General features: G+C 38.9%; 2 protein-coding genes and 1 long non-coding RNA gene across 3 annotated transcripts; all 3 read right to left on the bottom strand.

Moving 5' to 3' along the window:
* Positions 1 to 793: 793 nt before the first annotated feature.
* LOC137194638 (meiosis-specific nuclear structural protein 1-like) lies at positions 794 to 3200 on the bottom strand. The gene is made up of 2 exons (XM_067606740.1): positions 1014 to 3200; positions 794 to 901 (listed from the first exon to the last, which is right to left on the bottom strand). The coding sequence occupies exon 1, from the start codon at positions 3198 to 3200 to the stop codon at positions 1926 to 1928; it is 1275 nt and encodes a 424-aa protein (XP_067462841.1). The 3' UTR covers positions 794 to 901; positions 1014 to 1925.
* Positions 3201 to 17168: 13968 nt separating this feature from the next.
* On the bottom strand, positions 17169 to 18338 carry LOC137194656 (beta-microseminoprotein-like). Its single transcript, XM_067606757.1, has 4 exons — positions 18181 to 18338; positions 17829 to 17910; positions 17557 to 17662; positions 17169 to 17454 (listed from the first exon to the last, which is right to left on the bottom strand). Exons 1-4 carry the CDS (start codon positions 18181 to 18183, stop codon positions 17325 to 17327), a joined length of 321 nt encoding a protein of 106 aa, XP_067462858.1. The 5' UTR covers positions 18184 to 18338; the 3' UTR covers positions 17169 to 17324.
* Positions 18339 to 22795: 4457 nt separating this feature from the next.
* LOC137194667 (uncharacterized) lies at positions 22796 to 23332 on the bottom strand. The gene is made up of 2 exons (XR_010930998.1): positions 23224 to 23332; positions 22796 to 23121 (listed from the first exon to the last, which is right to left on the bottom strand). It is a non-coding gene; the product is annotated as an uncharacterized lncRNA (long non-coding RNA).
* Positions 23333 to 25064: the final 1732 nt, after the last annotated feature.

Genomic DNA, 25064 nt, shown 5'->3' on the forward strand with positions numbered 1-25064 from the left:
AGAGGTGGCGGTGCTGGACCACCACCCGTTTTACGGACATCTGCCTTCTTTCTGTTGGCTGAGTAGAAGTCTGTGTTAATTTAAATAGGATTAATTATTTAACAGAACATGATGTAGATGAGAAGACATTTATGTGTGTGAAACCAGCATTATGTTGGGGATAAAACAACTGCACAGTCAAACAGCCACTTAATATTTACTTTACAATGTAAAAAATGATCAAAATGAGGTACCCCCATGAGATTATGCCGAGGTCTCACCTGTTTGAACAATGTTTTTATATTTTATCCTAAACTGCTGCGCTTCTCCCTCGCGGGATTGGACCTAAATAAAATAAATTAATAGGCGACCAATCAAGCAGTTTTCCTCTGTAATATTATTGTGATTGCAAAGGACTACATTTAAACTTACGCATTGACCCGAGCAGCGATGTTCTCCCACGCCGTCTCCCTCTCTTTTGCAGCTGCAGCGGTGTTGCACTTCTTTTTGAAAACATGTTCAAACTCGCCGTATTATCGCATTAAGATTTCTAATTCTGGTGGGGCGAAAAACGCAGCCCTCCTCTTCCCCGTTGCCATGGTGACTCGTTGAATCGGGGCTCCATTGATGCTGGCTTTTTATAGTTGTGGTGCACGCGCTTAACTCCAGGTGAAACTACTCCGAGTTGAATAAACTGACTCAAATCAGCTGTTCTGGAACCGGAAACTCAGAGTTTCTTATCTCAGAGTAGATCAACTCAGAGTTCAGGATTAGACTCAGAGTTTGTTGAACCTGCTTTGTGAAACGGACCCCTGCTGAAAAGCTGCCTGGTAAGGAAATAGACTTACCTGTTGGAAATTTGCCTGATGAACACTCACCACTCTCCCTCATCAAGTGCTGCTGCTGAACCTAAGAAGCCGTACTACCAGCTGCCACAAAGAGAGAGACACCCGCCAAGACATATGACCTACGATCAGTTTGGCATCCCTTCTTGCTACAGTATCCAGCCAGCAACTCAGATGTTACCTGTCTACCATGCACCAGGACTGGTCCCATGGCTACTGCCCCTTCAGCCATACAACTTCCAGCCCCACTTTCATGTATGGATTCTAGTAAACATAAGCCTACAGACCTGATTAAGTTTGACTAACACCATGGACAATTCATAGACTGTTCATACAGACCGTTGCCATGGACTATTTATGGACTGTTTCTATAAACTTTTGTCATGGACAATTTGCAGACTGTGTATACAGATCATTGCCATGAAAAACTAATGGACTGTTGAAAAACTGCTTATAGACAGTTTAGTCACTGGACATGGACTGTGGCCCTGTGATTATGGACTGTTGAGACTGGACTGTGACCTTTGTTTGTGTACCAACTCACAGAAAATCTTCATTGTCAAGTTCATGAGAGATTAATAAAAAAAGAGAAAATTGTTTTTTGTGATAAGTTAAAAGAATGATACACTAATGGTCTGTACAAGTTTAAAAAGACAGTACATTTTAAATGCTGTGATAAGGTTAAAAAGATCAAGGGTCATGAGAAACAATTTATAAGATGTGTTTAAAAGGTTTAAAAAGTAATAATTCATTATGTTAAAAGGGGTTAAGATATTAAAAGGTCTTTAATTCATTCATTGTTTATTTCATTCTTTATGGTCAAAAGTTCAGCTATAATAGTATTATCAGTGATCCGCGAAGTAGTCTTAATCTGCTAGCTTGAGATCGATTGCTTTTCACTCCACCCACGTATCCAGGGGAAATCGCGGTATCTTCCTCATTCGAGTAAACGCTCTCTCAACATTACCCTATCACGCTCATGATTATTTCTCTCTGTTTTCAGGGGCCTAACACTAATTCCTGCTTTTAGTTATAAAAAATGAAAAACCTTTTATTTTTTGTAAAATATTCAGTACTATTGATGTGTTCCAGTTTACCAGCTTACCAGCTGTCCCCCCACCTATTTGCTTCCCATTGCCACAACTCAGGCTCCCTTCTGCTCCTCATTTCTTTCTGATGTTTGTTTCTTTCCAAAAAGTTCATGAGCAACAGTTTTCCACACTGGTCTTCTAAGTCCTCAACTGTTGCATTGAGGACACCTGTCATTTTCCTCTCTGAATTAATGTCCTTGATGAGGTTCTCGTTGCGCATGGCGAGAGAGTCCAATTCGTCTTTTGCCACCTTCAGGAGCTGTTTAAGTTTGTCTTCCTCCTCCTCGGCATTAGACTTCACTAACTCATTCAAGTCCTGGTGTGTAGCAACCTGTAATCGAATGTCTTCAAGTTCTTTTAGTAGCCCTTGGTACTCTGCCTCCTCCTCCTGCTCCTTGGACAGGTCAGACAAATCAGTGGAGTTTTCATGTTCTTTGACACTTCCTTTGTCCTGCTCCGAGCTCTCCACCTCTGCCGTCAAGCTCACGACATTCATGGAGAGCTCCTGTCCACACATGTCCTCTTCTGGGACTCTATTTATGTGCTCCAGTGGTTCTTCCTTTTCATGTGGCTTCAACAAGTTTTCATTTGCGATGCTCATGTCCACCTTTTTCAAGTTGTCTTTGTCCTGGTAAGAAGTCTGCTTTGACTCCCAAAAGGTGCAGGTCTTGAGGAAGATCTCTCCCCTGCTCTGAAAAGTAGAGAGAGACTGTTCCTCAGACCCTTTTATTGCTTCATGGTAGGAAGGAGGCCTCAACATTTGTGTTTCAAAGTCTTGTTTGCCTCTTCCCATGGCCTCCTCCTTCTCCACTTTGCATTTAACAGCCATGTCACAGACATTCAAGTCCTTCTCTTTTTCATTTTTATCCTGCTGCAAGCTCCCCTTCTCTTTCACTTGCCAGAACTTTTTCCCCCTCAGAAAGCTCCCTTTCTGGCTCTGGTCCTCAGCATCTTCAGTCACTGGTGCACTGTGGAAATTCAGCACAACATTTTTTTCCTCCTTCTCCAGCTTCCTGTCAGGTGTAAAACTAGGGTCACTATTCTGTTTAAAGTCAGTGAACTTGGTTCGAAGTGCCTCATAGTCTCTGCAGAGTGCTGTGTTCTCTGTGCTGAGAGACAAAATGGTTTGATTAAGACTCTCAATGTGTTTCATTAGAGAATCATTATGTTGACACAGGGTCTGGATGTTTCTTGAGCAGACGTCATTTTGTTGTTGCAGGCTGTGATGAGCTTGCAGGTGGCACTCGTAGGCCTCTGGTGTGATAGTCTGTTGATGAGGATCCATTTTGTCAGCTTCTTAATGTCTTTTTCTGTTGTTATGACTGTTTCAAGTAAAGTAAGTATTTCTTTACAAAGACTCATAATTCTACTTAATAATTGTCATTATCTCCGTGCGTAATAACTGTGAAAATTATTGATTAAAAATGAGCGAGGAAATTCGCTTGATTTTAAAGATTTTATGACTGTCTTTGTTGGAGAAATGGTAATAATGTTTTGTGCAGTGTGCGTGATTTTAATGTGTTGCTAGTACCTCATTTTCTTCTAGAGATAATTGACAATATAATAATAAACAATCCTCAAAAAAGGCAAAATTCTGGATTTAAAAAATGATAATGTCTCTGCTTGTTGCAGCATTATTTGCAGCTATTTGATGTTTACACTGAAATATTCACAATTATGCTGTTTGTTAGAGATGTCTTATAAATAATTGTATACACTTGTCCACACTATTAGCGTGACATACAAGCTGATGTATGTGTTACTTTGTTGATCTCAACAGTTTTAAATAAATCATATTTTGCTATTCCGTCTCTACCTGTGTTCCTGAGGGCATCCCTAACTCAAAGCCTCATGGATATTGTTTCATCCTCCCAATTCAGCTATATATTCATCTAAGATGTCAGAACAGCTGTGTGCCACCCTATACAGCTTTATGAAAACAATAAGACCAGCTCCTCCCCAGCCTGGAAAGAGTACATATTTTTGGACACAGAGTACATACAATGTTGAGATTTGACACATATGTATAACAAGCAAGCAAACAAAGATAATATCAAACAAAAAGGTTCTACTGATTATCAGTATATTGGCAATAAAATGCTTTGTCCCGTTTATTTACCACCAGCAGCATGAGGTTATTGTATTCACACTTTCACAGACAATTCATCAGTAGTGTAATGTTCACAACAGCTTTTAAATGTGTAAAATTATTTATATACAGTCTTCTCAAGTCACAAATGTCTGACTTATTGTAATTACTGTGCAAACAAAACTGTAGAGCTGATAACTATATTAATGGTTATTTTGTTTGAAATTTAGAAGTTCTCTTTTTTCAAGACAAATTAAGTTATGTAAGAAAAGTGCCAGTGAATAACGAATGAGTGCATCAATGAATTAATTAATTAACTCAAATTCTGAGCCTGAGCTCCTAAGAAAAAAGACACTATGGGTGTCAGTTGTCAAAAACGACCAAAAGGTATGTTTGAGTGACAGATGCCATCTAGCAGCCATAGTAATTATGACCCAGAGAAGGCACAGTTTAGATGAGGTTACATAAAGTGACAAACTTCCACCTTATATGTATTTCTTTGGGTGAAGCCCCAAGGAAGTGTGCCAGGCTTGTCAGTACCTTAATTAGTGTGAAAACACAAATACAAGTCAAGTTAAAGGGGTACTCCAGTAATTTAGTATTGCACTACACACAAAAAAATGGTGGTTCTTCAGCAGTTCTCCAGCAGTTCTTTGGAGTGGTTTAGGTGCAGTATAGCACCACTGCTGTACAAAGAACCTGTTAAGCCCCTGTATTGTTCTTTAGAGGTTCTTTAGAGTATTTCCTGAGGATAACACATTAAAGCAGTGGTTGTCAACCTTTTTGCCCCCAAGGCCCCCTTATGACTAAGGAAATATACCAGGGGATTCCATCAAAGGAGACCCTCTTAATAGCCTATATATCCTACTCAACTTTACTCTGGTAAAAAAAATCTCGGTTGGAAGCGAGTTGTTCCTCTTTATCACTGCAGTGTATTAAAAATGTGTTTTTAACTAGAACTACTTTTGACCAGATCACGTAGCAAGGTGAAGCAGGCGTATCTGCTGAAAAACCCTGTGCTCGCCTATCAGTGTGCAGGTGCGCAAACTGTCAGTGTGTGAGCAGTCCTCAAAGAAAAGTCAAGGAAACTCAGCCGTTGGATTCATCAACTGGCCCCAGAAGGAACCAGCTTCAGAGAGAGAAAAAGCAGGTATGTTTTCAAGTGAGTGTCTTAGTGTTAACTGCCACAAGATACGATATTAATGTTTCTTGCTTGTCAGGAGGAAGTTTTCATTGGTATTTTCAAACTTTACACCGTCTTTTGTAATGCTAACGTTAGAGTCACAACAGCCAGTTAACAGCCGAGCCTGACCAACCGTTTTAGCTACTTTAACACTAACTTGAAGGTTGATATTTTTGCTCAATAAACAACACGGATAGCACAACATTGATGCTCAAAAAGAAAATAAAAATCAAGAAAGTGGAGCCAGTTGGAGAAGGGACATTATAGTAAGTTACGTTAACCAAAGACACTGAAACGCCTTTGGCCTTACTGACAAAGTTTGAGACTAGGGATGTCAACGGTTAACCATTAACGGGTTAACTGCTGAGAATATTTTTGACAGTTTGGCATGTCGGTTTGCTTACCACTGTCACTAACGGCTCGACAGTTACATGTTCACAACATCACATATTCTTTTTTAATGGATAAAGTACTGGTGTAAAACCAAATTCTCCAAAGAGTGTTGCATTATGGGTTGTTTGTAGCATTAGGCTGCATTCAGACCAAATCAGGCGGTGCAGCGTTCAGCCGCGGGGTCGAGCGGAGGTGTGGTGGGGTTGTGGGAGTGTTTATTTGTCAGTGGCAGCTGGTGACTCAAAAAATTGAGGAGGACAGGAGAAAAACCAACATGGAATCTTACAACAAACTGCATCAAACTATATCATTGTCTCTACCTGATGAAATCGGAGGGGTGGGTAGCAATTCATATGCCAATAAAACAATTTGCATTCAAAAACAAAAACCCCTGAGTGGTGAAGACATAGCATACATATTGTTTCTAAACAAAGAAATGCGCATTTTAGCTGTGGAGTGGTTCAGAATCTGTCATTTTACCAACAAAGCAAAATTTAAATTTATAGTATTGTTCTATTGTGACAACAGATTTATGTTCTCATCAGAAACAGACAACATATCACATGATTTACACATGTTTCCTATGTATTTTCTTAGTATACGTAAATATATAAAGTACCACAAAGCTTATAATCTGATACAGGTACAGATCAGTGCTGAATACTAGAAAGATTGAACACTAAAAACATTTACAGATTTAAAAGTATAGTGTAGTGACTAGACCTAAACTTTAAGTCACTACCGGCTGCTAATGGTATGATTGTTCCGACGTGCACTCAATATTGCGTAGACTATTCAATTTAATTGATAAATGCTTTCTTTATTGCCTTGAGACAGTGTCAAACTTTCTTTCTATTAACTTCCTTTATATAAAATAAAATGAGAAACCAAAACAACCAAAATAGCCACTATCCTGAGCACAGTCAAAAAACTTTTTGCCTCTCACCATCAGCACACCTGCAATGATTGGCATGACCTTTAAATAAATCAGTGTTCAGCCAGCCTTGACCATGTTCCCCCTGCTGTTTGGGAGGAGTACCACATCAAATCAAATACCTGGCTCCTACATATAGGTACACATCAGAAAGTATTAATGCATGTATCAAATACATGACTTACACACTCTTATCTATATGCACGACATACAAAATATAGTCTACAAAGTTGACATGTTAACACTTATTATTCTAGTTACTTTACGCTTATTACTCAATATAGATTCAGCTTAAAAACGAACTGAAGAAATTCTCACAAGCCAGCAGCCAGACCTCCTGCACACTCATTCACAAATCACACAACATCAACAGCTGACTGAACAACCACTCAATTAAAAACGGGATCAATTCCAAATGATTGAGTGAGTCCAGACAGCTCACTGTAACTTCAACAAGCAAACTACCTACAGCACATTATATGAACTCTGCTGCATTCTTGTTAAGGAGGTAAATTCACACAACAGCCACAGAGAAATATTTAATCATCAGAGATGAAATTAGCGACCAAAGAGACAGAGAGTGAGAAGCTGTATCTGACGTCTTCTTCTCTCTATCATTGAGATGAAGTATTTATGTCATAGTGTCCATTTGTAGTTGTTAACAGAACTTTGTGGCTGCTGCTTAACCAGTCTGATATCATTAGCAACAATGACAAACAAGCTAAGTCTCCCGGTTGTTTCTGCGGTTGCTTGTCTCTCCAGCCTCCCCGGTGGCGTCCTGCCACTGCTGCGCTGCACAGTCCAGATCCATTCTCCTGTTAGCTTAACAACAGTCCTTAACAGTCCTTCCATGGATGTATAAAGAGTCCTCCAGGCTGCTACAACAAGCTAACTGTTGCGTTGGCTAATGCAAGGAGCTATCTACTGCTCGTTATCTATCTCTGCTACTCTGCCTTACAGTGAAGAGAATTAAAGATGAAATCTGGAAACTATCATTGGATCAACGCGATGTCAATATTACATTCTGGTTGTTGATTGGTTAGGGAGGACGTCGTCCCCTGGAGTGTCATTTTACGTGTCTTGGCCAATCATAGATTAGCATGAAAAAAATTAAGTACATTAAATTGATGTAAGAGATTCCGCCCTGCGGAGGACAACAGACAATCATCCTCCTCTGTCCACCACTCCCCCTCAGTCTCCCCCACCACCACTTCACACACACTGCCCTTTCTCCTCCTGCCCTGCAGGTGTCGCTGTTGAAGCATTTTAACCAGAATTTCAATGATGGATTTTTTTCATGGAAGAGAGAAAAAATATTTTATAAATAATACTGAGATTTGGTAATGGTTTATTTCAACCAAATATTCCTTTTTATATTTTGATCTCCTTCTTGCCTCTCAAAAAATAGAGAAGGAGCAACCTCCTCTGCCTCTATGGACCAGCCTCCACTGTTATTTGTGCTCTAGAACGTAACCGCTGTGAAACAATCAGAAAATAACATTGCATTGCATTTCTCCAAAAGTTGACTCTGGCTCAACTTTCTGGCCGCAGTGGGGTGCAGCACCACAGCAGCCAAAACAGCTGCAGACGAAACACACTACCCCCATTCAAATGAATGGAAGGACTGGTGTTTTCGTTGCACCGCTTGATTTGGTCTGAATACGACCTTAATGTTGCTACGCTAGCGAGTGTCTTAAAGTCTGTTTATAGTGAGTGTGTTAGAGTCAGTCAGCACTAAAAGTGTTTCCTTTGTCCAGTTTAACCTGCAGGGGTTTCTGAAGGCTCGTTTAACGTGTTTTTCTGCCATGGAGGAAATAAATTCATGACAAGTGAAAATGAGTCCAGAGCATCTTCCAACGTCTCTACTGCAGAAACAAGCCGCCAAATACCACCGTGACAGATGATAATCAGCTCAAAAAGACAAACAGGCAGTCTTATAAATGCTAACAGCAGGAGAAAATAATTATTGACCACTTCCAAAAGCCTGTCAGGAGAGTGTGTGAGTATGTAACTATACTATGATGTAAGTTATATTCAAAAAGTAACGTTATTTCTCCAAAAATAGCTGTTGGGAAAGGGGGGTAGTCTGATAATCAGAGTCGCCTTATATTCATATTATTATCTATATTCGTACCTCGAGCCTGAGTCCATTATGCCATCGAGAGCCACTGTGACTAAACACATTGAAAACACTTTTGAGAGGAAGAAGGATGAGCTGAAAGTCAAGCTAGCTCTGACCACCGATTGCTGGACAGCTTTCACAAATGAAAGCTACATCACAACTTTTCTTAAAAATTAACCGCTTAGTTATCGGTTAATGATTTTCGGTCTGTTGAAAGCAAAATTAACGAAACTGACATCATTACTTGAGACAGAGAGAGAGAGAGAGAGAGAGAGAGAGAGAGAGAGAGGGACATTGTTAAGAAGATATAGTTAGGGATATTTGTTGCTGCACAAATACTGAAGTTAGCTAGTATAACGTTATGTTAAAGACTTATTTGCAAGTGAGACTGTAATGGAAGCAAACACTACAATGATGTAACATTAAGTTAAAAGTTGGCTCTATTTATTTAGGCTATTTACCATTATTTATGAATGTTTATCTTGTCATGAATATTTGTATGACAGTATTAATGAATCTGATTGAAGATAATTTTCCGTCAACTCACCTTGAGCTAGTCTTTATTTCATACAGTTAACAATTTGACATCACTGAGTACAATAACTGTTGAGCTGAAATGGTGTTAAATTGAGGTGCCAACTTGGTAGGATTTTGAATCAGAAAGAACCCTATATTCATAGCCTATTTAACTACAAATGCTCAGATAATATTAGGTTTGGTACTATAATTGATTCTGCAGAAGAATAAGTACTCTATAGTTTATTGGTTCTCATCCATTTTGATGAGTGCTCCCTAAAATCAGAGGAATGCCTTTTTGCAATTGTGTAGTTTACCAGAATAGCAATGTCTTTAGTGTAGCTACTGATCTTTTTATATGTTTTTATATTATGTGTATTATAAGTTGGCAGATACGAATAATTCAAGTTTCCGTATGTAGGCCTAATGTTAGTCATCACTCGGCTGCAGATAGGGTTATAGGCTAGCATTCACTACAGCCCTAAAGGCCACAAGTGCATTAACATGAGATTTTGTCACTCTCCTGAATGTAGCTTAGCCAATCACAATGCTAGGTCTGAACTAATGATAGATTCATAACAATGCTTGCCATTTACCATTTATTGAATATCTCATTCTTCTTCATTAAATGCTTTCTCATTCTCAGCACATGAGATAGATGGAGCCACTCTTGCTATCATCTCAGAGGGGATGTCTGAGAGGCTCATTCCAGTCATTCACAAGCAGAGTCTGTTTCTGGCCCAGTTGGAGAAACTTAAAAGCACACCAATGAGCAGGTAATCAGAACTGTGCTGAACTATAATTTTGACACCAAGAATCAAATGGAAAGGTCATTGACATGGTACAACCCCTCTTTATTGGTGAAAAACAGGCAAATAACACATTTTAGGCTCATAACAATATAACTTTTGCTTTTTTGTTTCGCAATAGTTTCCTGCAAAATCCTCTTATCTAATGCAAGGTCATCAAATGGATGGCAATCACTCTAACTGACACAGATTGAAATCTGATAATACAAACTAATTGAAGGCAAAAGTAATCAAAACCCTGTTTCACTAATAATCATTGTCGTCAGTCTCATCATCAATCTCCACCTCATCCTCTTTCCTCTCATCATCATCACTGATGACACCAGCAGCCATAAGGTCAATTAGAGATGGGGGCAGGATTGGTCCACAAGACCAGACAGGCTCCAAAATCCCTCCCTCTTTCTTCTCCCACCCCTGACCCTCGTCATATGGCTTAGGCCTCCTGAAGATCGGCTCAGCTGCCCGCTTGTAACAGGCCACTCTATAATTTAACCTCTGAATGTGGGGGATAAGCGAGTCTTGGCCGGGGGGCAGGCAAGCAAAATCGACTCTCGACTTGCTACTGAGGGTCTCGTCTTCTACCACAATCTTCTTGAGCATCTTACTCCTGACCAGGTTAACTAATGTCTCACATGTTTGATTGTACATCATGCATGTGAAGCCCTCCAGCTCCTCCTGTGTTTCCAGCTTCCACCTTTCACTCATCACCCAGCTGACTGTAAAGAGACTGTTTGCCATTACTTGAGATCACCCTGGAATCGTTATTTCACAGCAATTAAAATAATGCTTAAAACCAATTGCACCTAAAGACCAAAAAGTCAAATGTATGCATAGTTATGATAAGGAACACCCATACCTGCTCAGAATCTAGACGTAGTACACTTGGAGACAGGCCTTGAACATCTGGTCATTCTCAGCAGGAAGGATGAAGGATGCATTTGCAGGGAATTTGGGGCGCACTCTGATGCCAATGTTTAGCAGAGGGAGGGTCTCGAGTGTCTCCAACTTCAGACAATGGTCCATGGTCCCATCACATCTAGGAAGTGTCCGTTCCTGACTGCTTGTGGCACCAGGCTTTGTCTCCTGGACCATGATGCCGCCAGCCATGTTGACTACGTTGGAGCCATGGACATTGTTGTGATTTTGTTGAGGTTGTCCCACTCGTTGTGGAACACCTCATTCCCATCCCCTGTGATGATGGAGGGTGTGAGCAAGGTTGACACTTCATCAATGGCCTTGGCCACCACAGTCTCCAGCTCCAACCCAAAATCATACGACTTGCAGTGACCCAGTCTCTGCAGAATGGTGGTCAGCTGCTTGCTGCGGTACAAGTGACGGACTATGAAACATAGAAGTATGTGCACTCGGGGTGTGTAATACACAAGTTGGAGTAGGGCTTTTGAGAGGGGGTTCAGACACGTCAGAAGTCCGATCACTTTTCTTCTTTCACGTTTTCATCATGGTTTGTTGTTTTTATATAGTCTACCATTACAAGGGAAAGAATAATATCTACATAAAATTAGCTTCATGGAACTGTTTGCTAGCTGTTTTGAAAAGTATTATACAAATAAAGTCTTACCTACTGCTAGCCTACTTACTAACTTGCTAAGTTAGCTAGCCAATGTTACGTAGTGTTGGCTAGCTATTTAGCAAGAAAGCTAATTTAAAAATAAAATCTTACTTACTGTTAGCCTACTTACTAACTTGCTAAGTTAGCTAGCTAATATTACGTGGTGTTAGCTAGCTATTTAGCAAGTAAACTAATTTGAAAATAAAGTCTTACTTAGTGCTAGTCTACTTACTAACTAGCTAAGTTGGCTAGCTAACTTTACTTAGTGTTAGCTAGCTAGCAAGTCAGCTAATTTAATGATATAAAAAACTCCTTATATATTATTTATGTGATGGAAGTTGACCGTATAAAGGAGACCAACAAAGAGAAATTTGTCTTTGTGTATTTATTCAGCTTTTGTGCTAAAGGATCGAAACCTACAAAGTGACAGTCAGCAACTGCCAAGGAATCGATCCCGAGTGCATCGTCATCAAGCTTTTTATATGCATAAGAACAAAGAGTCAATAGTTACATTCAATGAGGGCATAGACATCAATGATTAATTCAGGCATTTCCCAAATGAAGACACGCTCTTGTCTCAGATTAACAGGACAGGGTTAATGTGCAAGCTAGGCTATATTTCAACCTTACATCATTTAACACGTAAATACTCCACGTAAATAAACACCTCACCAATACCAACACAGGTAAAATGACGTGTGCATGCACATGACTGACTCATGCTAAAGGGCTCGATAATGAACGTACTTTCTGTGTTAAAGCAGTTGTGAGGAACCGGATTATTGTATTGAGGTGCCAAAAACCACATGACCCCGGGGTATGGACTGATGGCCACACATGGAACAGACAGGCTTGCCAGGGTCAGGTTTTACAGAATGGCTATCTCCATTCAGGCATGGGTGAATGTAGCTTGCAGTATTCCCTCTAAAAACAAACAAAAAAATAATAGTGATTGCTCGACCAGTAGGTGAAGGCAGTTTTGCTGTCAAAATGTTGTTTTCTGTAATGTCTTAATAAATGTATGCAAAGGAGCTCTGCGTGTGCGGCTACTCTTAGAATTTTCAGTGTCTAGTTACTATGACTGGCACTTCACCAACACTAGTAAGCATTTCTCCTTCTGATTTTCATTTTAGGTACCCAACTCATCTTCAGTATATTGAACTTCTGTCAGTTGTGATAATGGACCACCCATTCCTCAGGGAAAGTATTGGGTCAGGATATATAAGTTTTCATTTGTATTTGTTTGTTTTTGTATTTTGTTTTTTTCATGCTAAATTTATGATTGATTTTATATAATAGTATGCATTGTCCCTCACTCTCAGCTTAAACCGAAGGTGACTGTGCCTTCACAATGGTGGTTCCAACACTATGGATTTCCCTTTACACATATGGCCTGTAGTCTCCATAGAAGCTTTTAAATTATTATTAAATGTTTCATCATTAACTACAATCTCTTTTTTTCTCCCCCTTTTGTTTCACAGGATTCCATGCTTGAGTCACTGAGGAATAAGTTTAAGAAGGAAAGGCAGCCACTTTTGGCCAACAATGAAATCCAGTGATTGAGAGAGAGATGGGCAGGAAGGAAGCGGCCTCTTCAGACAACTGAAGCTAATCCAAGCACCATGGTCAAAAATCTCAAATTCTGCAGTAGACTTAAATTCCACAATTGTAAAATTACAATTTCGGCAATAATCCATGGACATCAGAGAAAACCCTTTTAAGTAGATTTAGAGGGATAGTTTGGATTTTTTAACAAAGTCCTATAAATCTAGTGATCTATGCACAAAAATGATTATTTTTTTCAGTGAATCTCGGATACAACAAGATTGTATAAGTTAAGCAGTGTTGTGTTTAGAGCTGGACGACAATGCAAAAATATGATCACAATAATTTTTTCCCTATTAATCAATATAGACATTTATCATGATATATAATCTGCACTGCATAGATTTTCAGTGGTGACTGACTGACAAACACCATAACCTTCTGCATGTCTCACACACAGTAATGAATGTTAAAGGTCATGTAAAGCAATAATAAATATGTTCTGACTTTGTCACATCACAGAAAATCCAGCCAAATTTGAATGATTAAAAAAATCGGCAAGTATTTAAAATTATGTTTAAAAATCACCGATGAATAAGGAGTATTCTCTGCCCTGAAACGCTGGGGGCGTGTCTGCTGAAGGCTGAAAGCATGGCCCAACTGAACAGCCTCTGAGTTAACAATCCTCATACCAAACTCCTGTATAAAAATACGCAATTTAAAATAGGCCTTAGGTAAGGTGTAAGTCAAGCAACATGGATGATATCATCGCTGTCGGGCGCAAAACTTCTATGTCCAAAAACGTTACTTTTCAGGAAATGAAAAAAACCCTGTTTTTTTTAAATAATTGAACACTGCGTCCTCACAGTTGGTATTGTGTCTTTATATATGGTCAGATACTTAAATGTGTAATAATATTATTAATATTTTACCAAAAGCAAGCTCACATTACCAGGTTTTGGACCAGTGAATGTGGAGATGCGTGTTTTGTCCATCATTGAATAGAACAGCCGCATCTCAGGCAGTAAGTACATCATATTATGTTATCATCAACTTACTTGTTATAAAGTTTATTGTAGCTATGTGTGCGCTCAGTTTTTCCTGTTATGGAATACAGTTGGCCAAAATCTCTAGTTATAAAAGATTAAGTGGAAGACAATATTGGCTATGACTAGACGGCAAATGCTAGACTAAACTGCACTCCAACCTACCATGGTTTGCTTGTGTTCTTCTCTGCTCCCACGTCTCAAGCCTCAAATACATAAAACATTAGCCTTTACAGACTTGGTGTTTCTTGCATAAAGAAAACACTGTGCTTCCTCAAGCAGTGCTTTATTTAGCCGTGCATTGCAGCTCTTGCATAGCAAACAACCAGAGACTTTCTACTAATGCTGTGTATTCTTCTACAGTTGAATGAAGTTACTGGAGGGTGTACAAAACAGCAATAGGGCTAACTGAATGCAAGACTATTATGAGTAATACTAGTTAGAATATTTTCTAACACAATACTCACAGGTAATGTAGTACAGCCTTGTTAGACAGTTGATTACATGCATTAGATAGACACAATCTTTTTTTTTTTGGAAAATGTGCATCAACAATCATCAACAATTTATTAACAGTGTTTTGCTTTGTGTGTTTGTGTGTGTAGATAACTGCATGTGAGTGAGTGTGTGTGTGTTATGTTTCCTAGTGTTTCAGGTTGTCATAAAAGCTGTGGAAGTCTTTCGGTATGACCTCCTTGAGGTCTTTGAGGTGTTTGTATTTCATCTCCTTGATCTCCTGGCTCTCTGTGTCGAGTGGTGCAAGTGTGTCTGAGGTGCTGTGTCGGAGCTGGTGCTTTGGAAATGGAGTCCAGTTGTTGGATCTTGAAGTCCATCGTCCCATTGAGGTTGTACCTAATAACATACAATAGGAAAAAGTGACAGTTTGAACATCACCGTTTACACAGCATCATCAGTTTATATACAGTACAATGTAAAATATCACTTAACAGATTGAACAGCAAGTAAATGTGCAACATCTTGATTTTTGCCCTGGACTGGTGTGAAAGACGTGTGAAAGGAAGGATGTGTGATGATGTATCGTTCAAAGGAAGAGCTGGCGAAGTTCTTATTTTGAAGACGTTTATTAGACGATGGCCATCAGGTCCATTCCATGTACAAAGATGGTCTGGGCACCTTACCACTGTCGGTGCATAACTTATATAGGGTTACACATCTGTATATTATCACATGAATAACATAGGTTCTCCACGGGCACTAATTCAATTAGGAGCCATCCATCAAGTGATTGACAGCTACCTTACAACATATTATGTATCATAACATACCACATCTGGAACGGCTCCAATCTTGACCCTGGACCCATTGTTTGTATCTAAAAGGCCCCCCAGAAGGGCTATACCATATTACCTAAGGTGACGTGCAGACTATGGAATGTTTATGTCACATGTCCAACACCCAAAATCAGTAAAGTACATAGGGTCAGATAAAAGTCATACTAACAACGTGGTTTTAGTTTGATAGTTACCTGATGGCTCGGACATCATGGACAGTGGGGTTACTGGGTTTGATCCCTGGGCAGATAGACTTGCAGAGCCTCAGTTTGGTGAAGTCTTGGAAGTGGTTATGGTCTACATATCTGACTTGATACAGGCTAGGCTTGGACCACGCACTCTCCATCAGGGCAACGTAGTCAGCCGGGTCATAGATTTCCTGGTTTCTCAAATGCCTCTCAATGACACTGCAGTGAGTCACACTTCATCTGTGTGTGCCCCTTCTCCAGGAACTTCTGGGTGACTACCTTCATTATCTCTGTGGAAAACCTCAAAAGAGCATCCCTGAGCACAGGATTGCGGTTTTGGTACCCATAACCATCACTCCACAAAATGTACTCCTCATGCTCCCTATGGTCAGAGAGGAAATCGGTGACACAGGATGCAAACTCACTGGCAGACAGAGCTCCCTCACCTTCATGCCAGGCATTGTGTGTAGACATGTCATAAATTGTGAAATTGTGGGCGGCAAGTTTTGTCTTGTAGTACAGAGCTGACGCTTTCAATCTTGGGCAGAGGAGAAGGGCTCTCACGTCTTCTGCCGTAAAGAAGTCTGTGTGTGTCTGCTGTGAGCAGGCCACACAAGAGAGCAGAGAGATGCTCGAGCAGCTGCTGGAGGTGTGAAAAAGCAGCTGCTCCTGCAGCTGAAGGAGAAAGAGAGCAAGGAGCTGCTCCTGCTGCAGCTCGTGGAGAACCTCGTTTTAATAACCTGAATCCATGGGTGGAGCTTCACACTTTGGGTGCGAACCCCCAGGGCTCAGGTTTCTTGGAGTCTTGAAACGTGGTAAACTGTGGTCCACATGTAGTCCCAACATTATTTAGCACCATTTTTGTTGAAGCAATATAGTGCTATATGGCACCGCTAATGATTCTGTGTAGCACCATTTGGCAAAAGTGCTATATATTACCTTTAAAGATAGGAGCTCTATAGCACCAAAAATGGTTCCCCTATGATTACGAGCCAAAGAACCACTTTTAGTGCTATTCAGCACCATCTTTTTTAGTGTGTGTCATTACTCAAAATTATTAAATAGATTTAAAATGAGTGGAACACTGAAGTAGCAGAGGCCAAGATAGTGTGGGTAAATCTCCTAACACACTAGAACCTGCCTCCTAAATGTCCAAATCTTTCAAACCACACACCTCAAGTTTGCTTTCTGTGTACATCTCAAGTCCAAGCCAAGATAACCCTGATTACATCATCAGGGTCATTTTATCAAATCAAACTTTGGAAAGCTTCCTCCAGAACCACAGAGGACATTATACAACTGTTTTCACAATCTGAGTAGAACTTCTCTGGACAAATAAACTGAACATTAACATGGTTTGACTTTTGTGTATGTGTGCACAGTTTGTATTATGAAGACTTGTTTGATGAGTCCACTGAACAATTGTAACTTTGAGTTATTTTTCGTATCTTTGACATGGTTTGACTTTTTCTATTTTAGAGAAATTCTCTACTTTCACATCCATACAAAGTAATGCAAAAAAAATAGTAAATGATAAAGAAATGTATGATTTGTTTATTTGAAATGTAATTTGTAGAAGTGTTTTATTTTAACTAAATTCCAGCAGCTCTTGGTTATGCATTTAAACATTTCATTGTTGTGAGAAGCCAGTTAGGGAGCACATCTGCTTCTCTCTCTCCACAGTTCAACAACAACAATAAAAGAAAATACTTTCTGACTCCATCATTTCCCTACTGCAGCATAAATTGGACACTCTACGGTGGGGTCGTCCTTCTTGTGCACTATGTACACACATGCTTCCTGGTCAAACACTGACACACAGTCGTCAGGGAACGCTCCGGGGGTGGAATACCTGCAAATATACAGTAAACACACAATTAACAATAGAATATGTAGATACAGAAATAATTTTCTTCTCATGTAAACACTGCAATGTTGTGATCTGAGAACTTACGCATCGCAACATACAGCGCAATTACAGTCCATACATTTACTGTTTCTCCATGAAGATCCTACAGGATGCCATGTTTTATCAACATGATCCTGACAATGGGTCATGCCTGTGGATGTAAAGAAAAATTATTATTTTTAAAAAAATTTCATTACAGTCATAATTTGGCATTTTGTTTGAGTCTTTGATATTTTACAAATGAAGAAAACTTGTGTGTGTATATACTATAAATAGACAATATGTCTCTGTGGGTGTGTGTGCTTGTTTCTCTTTACCTGGTTTCATGAGCTCAAAGTAGCAGGCTGCAGTTGACAGTGATGGCAGAGCACATAGCAGCAAAGCCAGAGCCAAATATTTCTTCATAGAGAAATGGAAAGAAACATAGTTTCTTATATTTTCTTCCTATTTAAACAATGCATTATATTTCTGAAACAAAGATGAGTCATTCTGTAATAATAAATAATAAAACTGTATGATTCTGCAATCATTATCACTTTTATTTGCTTGTAAACATCACATTTCATAACAACTTTTCACCATCATGATTTATAAACTTTATCCTGTCAAAAAGACAACCAACAAACAACTGTAACCAGAATTTCTTGAATCAACAGTAATGAAACTTACCATGGTTGCAGTTAGACTTGTCAGAAAGTGCTCAGGTAAGAGGTTGACAATAATGTATTTGGTCAATGAAAGACTCTGTCTTTTAAAAAGTGTGTCAGCATGGACCTTTGGAATTAAATAAAGGGAGGGGGCGTCACCTATAGTTTACTGGAAGAGGTCAACAACTCTGTATTTGTTTCAATTTAAAAAAACAAAAACATAGCACTAACACGGTACAACAAAGACGTTTCTTAAATATTTCAGGGAGGGCATTTTATTTCATTTACATGAAATAGTTTTTTTTGTTGTTTTCAAAATGTTCATATCTTTGGGGCCATTTCCTGAGTATTTCTGAGAGACAGACTAAATTTGAATAATTTTTTGAACTTAATATTAATTCTGTTCAGTGTTAGTTTGCATTAAAACATCTGTTAATGTTACTAAATCTTAATCAACTCAATTCCACTGTTATACTGTAGATCTTTGAACATACCATAACTAGAACTAAATGTCTAAACCTTGACTAAGAAACATTTTTATTTAAATGTAAACACTGGTGATTACAGTGTTTACATTCTCTTCTTTCAAATTCTGTGGTAGATATTAAAAGATCTGCTTCAAATGTGCTTTCAATGTAAATGATGGAGGCCAAAATCCACAGTGTGTCCACACAGTGGTTTTCTGTTAAAAATGCATTTTAAAGTTTATCTGAAGCTTATACGATGCTTCAGCAGTCTGAGTTAGTCATTTCAAGTGAATATCTGCCACATTTACAGCCTTTTTAGCATCAAACACCCTCTTTGTGTTTCCTCGGACAGTGTTTCCCTGTTGTTGTGGAAGTATAGTAACAAAAGGAGGGACTTTGGCACTAAAAAGGCTGTTACATTGAAAGATATCTACTTTATCTGACTCATTTGGACAGCTGAAGCTTCTTGTTAGCTTCAGATAAACTTTTAAATACATTTTTGCACATAAGGAGGACTATGGATTTTGTCTCCCATCACTTACACTGTAAGTGCATTATGAACGGATCTTCTAATGATCAGTATGAACAGGAGGAATGCTTATGACAAGAAAAACTTATTTTAATGTTCATTTGGGCTCCTGACTGTTGTTTGAAGACAGACTTGAAATATTTTGAACGCGTCCTTTACCTACCCCAGTAAAAGTACAAAAATATCTATAAATTATGAATTAAAACAAGCAATGCACTCACAACCAAGACCATTCCCAGAACGCATGATACATGAGCCCAGTATGGTTCGTTTTCAAAGTTCAGTTCATTTACTCAGTCATAACTGACTGAGTATTTTTATGGAGTGAGTAAGTAACACAATCTCTTTTTTCCTTCATCATTTTATTTATAGAAAGCGTCACTTTCATTTATGGATGTGAAATTTTAATAGTTACTACATTGTAGTATACTAGAGTCAGAATTCAGCTCGGTCTGGTGCTGATGCAGATAGGAAGTTTTGTGCCTCAACATGTTCCCAGCGAATGTGATAAGAGGTTTTCGCCAGGTGACTTTTCTATCACAACGAAGAGCGGGGTTATCTTGCAGACAGACTGAATATGAGCAGCCTTCCTTGTTCTCATCATCCAAAGTGAAACCCACCAATCAGAAAATTCCGCAGATCAGAGGTTCTGCGCTTTGGCCATCGATAGTCATTTTTTCAGGAAAATTAAACGCCCTTTTCATTTTGGCTATTTTTTGAGTAACACCCCCCCTTACTCATTTTACCTATTTTTCGCCTTATACCCAATCTTACTAATTTTACCCATTTCTCTAGAAACACCCACCTCATATTCGTTTGGGGAAAATCAGACGCACTTTTCATTTTACCCATTTTTCGACTAACACTCCCCCTCACTCATTTTACCCATTTTTCGACTAACTCCTAATCTTACTAATTTTACCCATTTCTTGATTAACACCCACCCCATGTTCATTTCATGAGGAAAATTGGACGCTCTTTGCATTTTACCTGTTTTTTGAGTAATCAGTAAGTTTATCAGGTATTTGGGAAGATCGGACGCTCTCTTAATTTTCGCCATTTATCAAATAACCCCCGGCCCTTACTCGTTTTACCCATTTTTCGGTCGACAACCAATCTTAATAATTTTACCCATTTGTCCATGAACACGTAGCCTGTATTCATTTATCAGGTTTTTGGGAAGATCCGATGCTCTTTTCATTTTCGCCATTTTTCGAGTAACCCCCGGTCCTTACTCGTTTTACCCATTTTTCAGCAGAAAACTATCTCACTAATTTAACCCATTTCTCCAACATCCACCATGTATAAATTTTGTCAGATTTTTGGGAAGATCCGATTTTCATTTTCACCCTTTTTCATCCATTTTTCGTGTAACCCCTGGCATTACTCGTTTTACCCATTTTTCGGCCAACACCCAATCTTACTAATTTTACCCATGTCTCGATTAACACCAACACCTTATGGTACCTCTAATGGTTCTTTGTAGCACCATTTGACAAAAGTGCTATACAGCACCAAAAAAGGTTCCTGTATGATTACGAGACATAAAACTATTTTTGGGTACTATTGTTGGGCCATGGCTACGAGTTTGGCTATCAGCAATAATTAACGATTATCAAAGATAATTGTTAATCATTAAAATCAATAAAATTATTAATAAGAATTAATAATAACGGGGCACCACCCTGGACTCAGGGAAAAAGATAGCCAATTCAGTCTCAAAGTGTACTAATCTATGAATTTGGGACTTTGATAAATAATTAATTTAATAACTATAAACAAAATCACCATATCAGTAATTAGTTATGGTTAAGGATTTGGAGTTCTTTACAGAGCAGGGGTTGGCAAAACTCATTCTTGTGCAACATTAAAACAGACAACAAGTATATCCAAAAGCATTTATTTAACAAAAGGGTAAAAGCAGCACACTATACTAATCTAGCTAAGTGTACCTATATACAAGTGTGAGTATGTATGTGTGTGTGTGTAGGGAAGACAATAGCAAAATGGCTGCAGTCACCTGGTGACTGAGCACGTGGCATGCCGACAATTTGGCTGATAAAGGGAACTACAGGGATAAAAGGCCAGACCATGTGGTGTCTTGAACCACATGTGCTGCCTGAACCAAAGTTTGCCAAACTAGGTTTTAACCTCTTAACTGTGTGGTTCTCTATTCAAGGCCAACTGGTGTATGCTAAAGGTGCCAGGTTAAAATGAGGTTAGTTGCATGCAAGGCCTAGTTACTGGATGTAACATGTGTTAAGCATGCTAACATTAACCTAGCGGTGTGGCTATGCAGTAACCTGACTATAAGCAACAAGGACATCACAACAACAGTTCAATGTATAACCTTAACCAAATCAATACACGTACAGTGCATTGTTTGAGTTAAACATTCTTGCTTAGCCGTACTATGCTTCACTGTGTTGCTAGGCTATGCCCAGCTCATGAAGGAAGAGATGCTTTGTGGCGTTCTGCTTTGTAGCCGTTGAATCCGTGGGTGAGTCTGGCTGAGAGGACTTTGGCTCTGAAGCTGAAAGATGCAGGCATTGCTGTTGGAGACAGCACTCCAGTCGTGCAGAGGGCCCAGGTCACTCCTTTGTGTAGAGTTAGCAGCAAGCTAACGCCATTTCGCGGCTCCTGTATTTGTTAAACTGGCCAGCAGACTTGTGTGTTAGCTGCTGGCACAAGGAAACTTAGTTTCTGAGTCTTAGGCAGGCTCTCGCGTCTTCTGCCGTAAAGAAGTCTGTGTGTGTCTGCTGTGAGCAGGCCACACAAGAGAGCAGAGAGATGCTCGAGCAGCTGCTGGAGGTGTGAAAAAGCAGCTGCTCCTGCAGCTGAAGGAGAAAGAGAGCAAGGAGCTGCTCCTGCTGCAGCTCGTGGAGAACCTCGTTTTGATAACCTGAATCCATGGGTGGAGCTTCACACTTTGGGTGCGAACCCCCAGGGCTCAGGTTTCTTGGAGTCTTGAAACGTGGTAAACTGTGGTCCACATGTAGTCCCAACATTATTTAGCACCATTTTTGTTGAAGCAATATAGTGCTATATGGCACCGCTAATGATTCTGTGTAGCACCATTTGGCAAAAGTGCTATATATCACCTTTAAAGATAGGAGCTCTATAGCACCAAAAATGGTTCCCCTATGATTACGAGCCAAAGAACCACTTTTAGTGCTATTCAGCACCATCTTTTTTAGTGTGTGTCATTACTCAAAATTATTAAATAGATTTAAAATGAGTGGTCAACACTGAAGTAGCAGAGGCCAAGATAGTGTGGGTAAATCTCCTAACACACTAGAACCTGCCTCCTATAAAATGCCTCCTGATAAAATGACCCTGATTACATCATCAGGGTCATTTTATCAAATCAAACTTTGGAAAGCTTCCTCCAGAACCACAGAGGACATTATACAACTGTTTTCACAATCTGAGTAGAATTTCTCTGGACAAGTAAACTGAACTTTGACATGGTTTGACTTTTGTGTATGTGTGCACAGTTTGTATTATGAAGACTTCTTTGATGAGTCCACTGAACAATTGTAACTTTGAGTTATTTTTCATATCTTTGACATGGTTTGACTTTTTCTATTTTAGAGAAATTCTCTACTTTCACATCCATACAAAGTAATGCAAAAAAATAGTAAATGATAAAGAAATGTATAATTTGTTTATTTGAAATGTAATTTGTAGAAGTGTTTTATTTTAAATAAATTCCAGCAGCTCTTGGTTATGCATTTAAACAAACATTTCATTGTTGTGAGAAGCCAGTTAGGGAGCACATCTGCTTCTCTCTCTCCACAGTTCAACAACAACAATAAAAGAAAATACTTTCTGACTCCATCATTTCCCTACTGCAGCATAAGGACACTCTACGGTGGGGTCGTCCTTCTTGTGCACTCTGTACACACATGCTTCCTGGTCAAACACTGACACACAGTCGTCAGGGAACGCTGTGGGGGTAAAATACCTGCAAATATACAGTAAACACACAATTAACAATAGAATATGTAGATACAGAAATAATTTTCTTCTCATGTAAACACTGCAATGTTGTGATCTGAGAACTTACGCATCGCAACATCCACCGCAACTACAGTCCATACATTTACTGTTTCTCCATGAAGATCCTACAGGATGCCATGTTTTATCAACATCATCCTGACAATGGGTCATGCCTGTGGATGTAAAGAAAAATTATTATTTTTAAAAAATTTTCATTACAGTCATAATTTGGCATTTTGTGTGAGTCTTTGATATTTTACAAATGAAGAAAACTTGTGTGTGTATATACTATAAATAGACAATATGTCTCTGTGGGTGTGTGTGCTTGTTTCTCTTTACCTGGTTTCATGCGCTCAAAGTAGCAGGCTGCAGTTGACAGTGATGGCAGAGCACATAGCAGCAAAGCCAGAGCCAAATATTTCTTCATAGAGAAATGGAAAGAAACATAGTTTCTTATATTTTCTTCCTAATTAAACAGTGCATTATATTTCTGAAAAAAAAGATGAGTCATTCTGTAATAATAAATAATAAAACTGTATGATTCTGCAATCATTATCACTTTTATTTGCTTGTAAACATCACATTTCATAACAACTTTTCACCATCATGATTTATAAACTTTATCCTGTCAAAAAGACAACCAACAAACAACTGTAACCAGAATTTCTTGAATCAACAGTAATGAAACTTACCATGGTTGCAGTTAGACTTGTCAGAAAGTGCTCAGGTAAGAGGTTGACAATAATGTATTTGGTCAATGAAAGACACACTTTTAAACAGTGTGTCAGCATGGACCTTTGGAATTAAATAAAGGGAGGGGGCGTCACCTATAGTTTACTGGAAGAGGTCACTGACTCTATTTGTTTCAATAGAAAAATAAAATAAAAACACTAACAGGGTACAACAAAGACATTTATTAAATATTTCAAGGGGGGCATATTTTTACACTTGAGAAATCACCAGTTCTTCAGACACCAGTGTTCTAATCTTTGGGGCCATTTCCTGAGTATTGTGACAGACTAAACTTGAATTCATTTTTGAACCTAACATTAATTCTTTTCAGTGTTAACTTGCACTAAAACATCTGCTAATGTTACTAAATCTTAATCAGCTCGATTCCACTGTTATGTTTTATGTCTTTGAACAAACCATAACTAACTAACTTTTTATTTAAATGTAAATACTGAAAATTACAAAATCAGCAGTGCAGAGATGAATTAAAAATCTCTTCTTTCAAATTCTGTTGTAGGAGCCTGTAATACTTAGCTCCATGATTTCACCTATTACCAAGTAGTTAAAGGACAGGTTAACAATTTTTCCAGCCTGTCTTAAAACAACAGTCAGGTGCCCATATGAACACTGAAAGAGGTTTCCCTCGTTTTAATCATTCCTCCTGTTCATATTGGCTATTAAAAGATCCCCTTCAAATATGCTTTCAATGCAATTGATGGGGGGCAAAATCCACAGTATGTCCACACAGTCATTGTCTGTAAAAATGCATTTTAAAGTGTATCTGAAGCTTATATCATAGTCAGACTGAAGTTAGTAATTTCAAGTGGATATCTGCCACATTTACAGTCTTTTTAGCATCAAATTATTTGTTTATTTGAAATGTAATTTGTAGAAGTATTTTATTTTCAATAATTCAGCTCTTGGTTGTGCATTTAAAGAAACATTTCATTGTTGTGAGAAGCCAGTGAGGGAGCACATCTGCTTCTCTCTCTCCACAGTTCAACAACAACAATAAAAGAAAATACTTTCTGACTCCATCATTTCCCTACTCCAGCATAAATAGGACACTCTACGGTGGGGTCGTCCTTCTTGTGCACTCTGTACACACATGCTTCCTGGTCAAACACTGACACACAGTCGTCAGGGAACGCTGCGGGGGTGGAATACCTGCAAATA

Source organism: Thunnus thynnus, chromosome 2 (genome assembly GCF_963924715.1).
Source record: "Thunnus thynnus chromosome 2, fThuThy2.1, whole genome shotgun sequence".
Classification (NCBI taxonomy): Eukaryota; Metazoa; Chordata; class Actinopteri; order Scombriformes; family Scombridae; genus Thunnus; species Thunnus thynnus.